We start from the raw sequence: 7,189 nt of genomic DNA on the forward strand, positions 1-7,189 counted from the left end.
GCCAGATCTTCTCAAGTTTCCGCGATATTTGCTTTAATTTGTGAGTTTCAGTGTTATACCATGGAGCTAACCGTCTTTTTTCATTATCTTCTTTTTTAGAGGGGCAACAGAGTCGAGAGTCATTCGTAGCGAGCCTGCTCACAAGTCATAACAGACCAGAGTGTTTAGTGTGTGTTTAAACACTGATTTAAATACTAAATCAATGATCTAACAAAGTAAATGACCCAGAATGACCTGCAGGTAGCCCTGGTCCTGTATGATATCTGAGGAGTTAGGAGGGTGGTGAGATGTTTAATAACCTGGAACTTTAATACTGAAACATTTAGAGAAGCAGGACTCAACCTATAAACACTAATATTAGAGCAGACGGCGTTCCACTCTTTACAATATATAATTTAATGGTTTTATTTTTACTACCTCTGTGCTGTTATTGAGCGATGACATCATCGAGAGAAAGACCCGTCCCCCCAGGAACAGAGTCTGAGTCTTTGCAGAGAGAAAGTCCCCCTCATTGGTATAAAAGAGGAACGCATTGGTTTCCTGTTTCATTTTAGTATAAGTAGAGGAACCAGGCAGCAGCTCTCAGCACAACTCTGGACCAAAGATGAAGAACATCTTTTCAGCTTATAGGAGCAAACAATTCAGCACCTTTTTCTTAATCATTGTGATTTTTATTTACAATGTTGTGCTTGAAAATAGAAATAAATGCAGTTGTGAAGGGTTTATTTCCTGCGGTGTCTACACATTCGTACCAATGTTGATTTTAATTGTTTTACAACTCTGGACTGACAATGTATTCCGTTGTTGAAGAAAAACTAAATGGATTCTTTGGGCCCGCATTGTCAAGGCAGTTTGCATAGGTTCGCTGTGGATAATCTTTTTGTTACTCAACGAAGAGTGGTATGTTTGCCAAAAAGATCAAAGTTTAGCCTACAAACATCCTTACGAACTAACAACAGAAGAAACGTATAAAGTCGCTGACTGGAAAAATACTTCACATGTGAGTTTTTCCTATTTTCTTTACATTACATAAGTCTGTGCTGTGTTATTCTGTGTTTTACTGTAATTTATATTAATGTAACCCTACAGGACAGATGTTTAGAATCAGGGAGAAACAAGCTGTAATGTTACCCTACAGGACAGATGTTCATCATTAGCTAGAAACAAGCTGTAATGTTACCCTACAGGACAGATGTTCATCATCAGGTAGAAACAAGCTGTAATGTTACCCTACAGGACAGATGTTCATCATCAGGGAGAAACAAGCTGTAATGTTACCCTACAGGACAGATGTTCATCATCAGAGAGAAACAAGCTGTAATACAGGACAGATGCACGGTTCAGTTTTTTTTCTCAGCGGATCTTAGGGGGGCTCCATAGTGAGGTTTGTTGTCCCAAGACAGTAAACTCTTGATCACAAGGTAACAGGATGATATTTTGTTGCAACAACGGCGGTTTCCCAACTTAAATAAAATAACTATCTTTGTTTCTTTTTTCAGATCATCGGCTTGTTGTTGGCTTTGGCTGTCGTTGTGATTGCTGCAATGACATCAACTATAACACTGAATAAATGCTCTATTTGTGCTAATAATAATCTTGATTTTGACACTGTCAATGACGAAGTGATATTTGACGAGATGGAAAATTTGGCTACAATGGCATCAATAGATAGGTTGAAAGAAAATCTCAAAGAAAAATGGAAAGACATAAATGTACTCAGCAGATTAACAGGAACCCAGGTAAAGAAAAAAAATTGTGATATTCATCTGAATTTTAATCCTCTAATATCTCAACCAGTATTAGATATGTTGTCCTGTTATAGAGACATTCATGGTCCCCAGAGGCTGCGTCCTACTGTCTGACTCTCTCACACCTTTTCACACTCCCCGGCCGCCTCTCTTTCCTGTCTTCAGCCGTCCTCTCATTTAAGGATTCCACAAAAAGCCCAAAAACTAATCTGAGAGAAACATCTTGTCACTGCAGTGTGCCGGGCAGTAACAGAACAAACAGTATTTCTTTTTTTTTTTAGACAGAAATCAAACCCAGTTAGACGCTCATATGAAAGAATTCACATAAATGATAATGTAACTAAAGGCTTCCACAACATCAATCTGAAAGAGACCACAACATCCTGGGGGGCTGGACTCAGATCTCTGATCAGATCTGACCATCTGACCATCAATATCTTTATCTTCCTCACTTTCCTGTAGTTTTAGCAGAGCACACGTTGTTAAGCTGTTTCATTTATTCATCACTTTTAAACATATTTGTGCATGGGGGGGGGGGGGGCACTAACTGAGGAAGCAGAATAACAATAAAGAGGAAGGTTTTTTGTTTTTTTCTTTGTGAAAATGAAACTTTCACTCATCGTATGAAACTCTGTGCAGGGGCACGGAGGAGGTGTTGATGACCCCCCCGAGAGACCAGGTAAACAATCAGCTGCTTCATGTCTCTGTTATTTACATCTGGATCTCAGGATCTTCATCAGTCTATCTGAATAGAACTGTCATTTATCTCTCTCTATCTCTCTCTCTCTCTATCTATCTCTGTCTCTAATTATCTCTCTATCTATCTATCTCTATCTCTAATTATCTCTCTATCTATCTCTATCTATCTCTCTATCCATCTATCTCTCTCTATTTATATCTATCTATCTATCTATCTATCTATCTATCTATCTATCTATCTGTCTATCTATCTATCTATCTATCTATCTATCTATCTATCTATCTATCTATCTATCTATCTATCTCTCTCTCTATCTATCTCTATCTCTATTTCTCTCTATCTCTCTCTCTCTATCTCTCTCTCTATCTATCTCTATTTATCTATCTCTCTCTCTATCTTTCTCTATCTATCTCTCTATCTCTCTTTCTCTCTCAGAAGGAAACTTTGACTGGATCCTTCTGCAGCCACCAGTCCCCCAGGTAAAGAAACGTCTTTGTTGTTTTCATCTGAATTGTAATCCTCCAATATCTCAACCAGTATTAGATATGTTGTCCTGTTATAGAGACATTCATGGTCCCCAGAGGCTGCGTCCTACTGTCTGACTCTCTCACACCTTAGTATCTGTATCTGATGTAGGCGGGGCCAGAGGCCAGCTGCACCAATCACATCAGTGTATTTGATGTAGGCGGGGCCAGAGGAGAGCTGCAACAACAGGCTCGTAGGAGATGAACTGCGCCTCGCCTGTAAATTAGACGAGAGACAGACAGAAAGCTGCGGTAAAGTCGGACAGTTTCCAGCCGATTCCAGCTCCTTCAGGCTGGACAGGAAGTGCCAAAAACACTTTGGTGCGATCCCGATTTAATAAAATATAATCAGACCCACATATCAGCTGGTCCACAGTCTCCAGTTGTTTTGATTATGACAGAGTAGATCTCAAAGTGTTCTACATGAGATCTGGTGCTGATTTTAATCAACAACACACTGTAGATGATCCGTGATCTGATCAGATTTAGTCTCTCTGACTTCTAAACGTCACTATCAGCCACACAACACGTGTTCTTTAAATCAGACAAATAGCTGATTCAGATCTGCAGCCCCCTGGTCTCAGACCTGCGCCCCCTGGTCTCAGACCTGCGTCCCCCTGGTCTCAGACCTGCGGCCCCCTGGTCTCAGACCTGCAGCCCCCTGGTCTCAGACCTGCAGCCCCCGGGTCTCAGACCTGCGCCCCCTGGTCTCAGACCTGCGCACCCTGGTCTCAGACCTGCGGCCCCTGGTCTCAGACCTGCGGCCCCTGGTCTCAGAGCTGCGGCCCCTTGCTCTCGTGAGATTTACGTTGCCCACGTGGTCATGACGTCAGAGCAAGTTGGGATCAAGTCGGACACAAATCTACCCAGCATGCACTGGGCGCCGATCGCCGGTGAATGATTCTGCGCAGACCTGGATCGTCTTCAATGAGCCTACTCACATCGGTGTATCTGATGTAGGCGGGGCCAGAGGCGAGCTACACCAATCACATCGGTGTGTTTGATGTAGGCGGGGCAAGTGGCGAGCTGCACAGATGACGACAGCGCTGTGACGTTGTCATTAGTGAAACATGGTAAGATGGCTACAGATGAACTCCAGTTGGATGAAACGGCTTTAACCGCTACAATGAACGAGTTAGACACGGCTTCTTATCTAGAAGAGGAGCAGAAGATCCAAATGAAGGACATTTTAGCTGTTTCGACAACTGGATATAGTGACAGTCTAACCTACCTGTTAGCTCCGCTGGTTGCTAAGCGTACGGGGCTCTGGATACGCCCCCCCATGTGTTGTTGTGATTGGTCGTAGTGTTATCCAACTGCATGCTGTGAGATGTACAAGCGCACGCTTGGTGCCGCCCCTTGAGACGGTGACTTTCATTACTCAATGCCAGACCCTTAATCTTTCAGATTTGGGTCTGCATCTCCAGGCTAGGCGGACTCTGTGTTGATTTCAATACCAATTTTCAATTTTATTTATAGTATCAATTCATAACAAGAGTTATCTCTAGACACTTTCCAGATAGAGTAGGTCTCAACTGTTCTAGTAGTTTCCTCCAGAGCAGCAACAGTGTGACAATGGTGAGGAAAAACTTCCTTTTAGGCAGAAACCTCGGACAGACCCAGACCCAGACCCAGACCCAGACACAGGCTCTTAAAAAAAATTTCTGGGTCTAGAAAAATAGAAAAAATAGTAGTCTGTAGCAGTTCTTTGTAGTAGTTCATGGCATAGCAGGAAGCTGTGTGCATTACAAGGCACAGCAGGACGTAGCTGGGCACCGCAGAGTGTAGCAGATGAACATGACATCACAGAACGTGGAGCAGGACCATGGCAACATTTGATCATTGATCCACTAACGGGGAGGACTGAAGGGACATGACAGCGATCAACCTTCATTTATTAAGATATGTCAATGCTCAGGTTCAGGAATCCAAACACACGTCGAATTGCATGGACTTCTATGGGATTGTCTGTTTTCTGTGCCCCAAAATTATATGTAGTATAAAGCAGATAAATATGCAGCAGAACATGAATCTGACTGTAATCTACTCACACCAGTAGAGGGCGCTGCTGTATCACATGTACTACTGCAGTATTTACATATTTCTATCATACTTTTTTCATGTGTCTGATCCCTTTATTTACTTAACAGATAAAAAATCCACAAACAATTTACAGAAATTAATAAAATAAAGACCGGTAGTCAGTTTAAAGCCGGGCCTCTGATAGTGGCCGGGGCAGGCGGGTCAACACGGACAAATAAAGGCCTAAATACTTTTCATATACAGAGCTGCCAACTTTTCCCCAAACCTTGAAGTGAGATTTTGGGGGGCCAACCCATATATTTGCTATGTACAAAGCAATTTCTTTGGCCTTTTTATTTTTATTATTTTGTTATCCTTCAGGGTTTAAACTGGGATTTGCTATGTGTGGGGGGATGGGGCTCTCCCTAGGGGGGTCTGGGGGTACGCCCCCCTAGGAAAAGATTTTGAAAAATAAACCATTAAATGGCACTTTCTGGAGAGTTTTCTGCAAAAAAAATGGAGAAATCAAGTCTTGCATGATATGTGCTAAACTGTAGGGTTAAGAGCCTTTGTGTTGTTGTAGTATCAACAGGTTTTACGGCATTTAGCATTTACATTATTTACATTATTAATTTCTAATGATATAAGAACTGACCCAGACAATGTGCCAAACATAATGAGCCACATGAAGAGACAGGAGCATATGTCAACAACAGCTGAGAAGATTTGGGTCTGTAGTTAACAGGTCCAGGGGTCCCTGGTGTAGGGACCAGGGACCCAAAGTTAAATTAATGTTGAGGGATCAACTAAGACCACTGAAATTCTAAAGAATGAGATCCACTGATTTACATAAATTCTATGTAAATTCTAAATGTTTGGCCCTCAACCTCTGTGCCCCACTTACTGGATTTACTTTTTTGGGGAAATAAAGACTATTGTTCATTTTATAAAACATTATTTATGGTTACATTTACAGTTACATTTAGAGATGCACCGAGGTTAGAGATGCACAATAGTGGCCCAACGTTGCAGTATCATATATATGGTATAGTCTATATACTGTATGTCTCTCTCTCTCTGGATCTAGAGTATTGCACATGGGGTGTCAAAGGGGCAGCGTGAGATCTTGGCAGGGTTGCAGGGGATGGCGGTACAACTTTTATTTCTATTCATAGTTCCTTTATCTTTTTTTTTTACTATAATGGCCTCCGTTCATCATACCAAGGGTCTACATCTGAGCGGTCTAGACCGGCTCTGTCTGTGCTTTATAGAGTGGTCTAGACCTGCTCTACCTATTCAATTGAATTTTATTTATAGTATCAATTCATAACAAGGGTTATCTCAAGACCCTTTACAGATGGAGGAGGTCTAGACCACACTCTAGAATTTACAAGAACCCAACAGTTTTAGTAGTTTCTTCCAGAGCAAGCAACAGGGCGACAGTGGCGAGGAAAAACTTCCTTTTAGGCAGAAACCTGGGACAGACCCAGACCCAGACCCAGACCCAGACGGGCCGGTTGGGGTTAGAATGAAGAGTGGCGGTAACAGTCACAAAAAATAATAGTTCTTTGTAGTAGTTCATGGCGTAGCAGGGCACTGTGGGGCATAACAAGGCACAGCAGGACGTAGCAGGACGTAGCAGGAGGTGTAGCCGGACCATGGCGATAGCTGCTACCATGATTTTGGAGCCTCCCTGATCCGAGGGAACATGCTGGGGACGTAAGAACGTAAGGACTCCGGGGAATGACTCCCCAGAGCTAGGTTAGTAACTAGGTTAGTAACTAGGTTAGGAACTAGGTTAGTAACTAGGTTAGTAACTAGGTTAGTAGCAAGAATTTCTAGGACATGGATGCACATAAATGAAAAGATAGGAAGATAGAGGAGAGAGGAGCTCAGTGTATCAAAATAAGTCCTCAACTGTCTAAAACTATTACAGCAAAACCAAGAGAGACAAGGTAAAGAGAGGAGCCTGGTCAGGCTAGAACTCTCCCCAACCGTATCCCATTTCTCTGTCTAGAGGAACAGTCCATCGCAGTCACCGCAGTCACCGCAGCCACCGCAGTCACCGCAGCCACCGCAGTCACCGCAGCCACCGCAGCCACCCCAGCCACCACAGTCACCGCAGCCACCGCAGCCACCCCAACCACCGCAGCCACCCCAGCCACCACAGTCACCGCAGCCACCGCAGTCACCGC

At 43.1% G+C, this 7,189-nt stretch overlaps 1 protein-coding gene across 1 annotated transcript in view; it reads right to left on the reverse strand.

Annotated features, from left to right (window-relative positions):
- LOC117940304 (macrophage mannose receptor 1-like) overlaps positions 1 to 444 on the reverse strand; it is an 8,619-nt gene extending 8,175 nt beyond the window's left edge. The window contains exon 1 of the mRNA XM_034865632.1: positions 418 to 444. Coding sequence (XP_034721523.1) covers positions 418 to 444 — 27 coding nt within the window. The remainder of the gene's footprint in view (positions 1 to 417) is intronic.
- Positions 445 to 7,189: the final 6,745 nt, after the last annotated feature.

The sequence above is a fragment of the Etheostoma cragini genome, unplaced genomic scaffold, assembly GCF_013103735.1.
Source record: "Etheostoma cragini isolate CJK2018 unplaced genomic scaffold, CSU_Ecrag_1.0 ScbMSFa_2165, whole genome shotgun sequence".
Lineage (NCBI taxonomy): Eukaryota > Metazoa > Chordata > Actinopteri > Perciformes > Percidae > Etheostoma > Etheostoma cragini.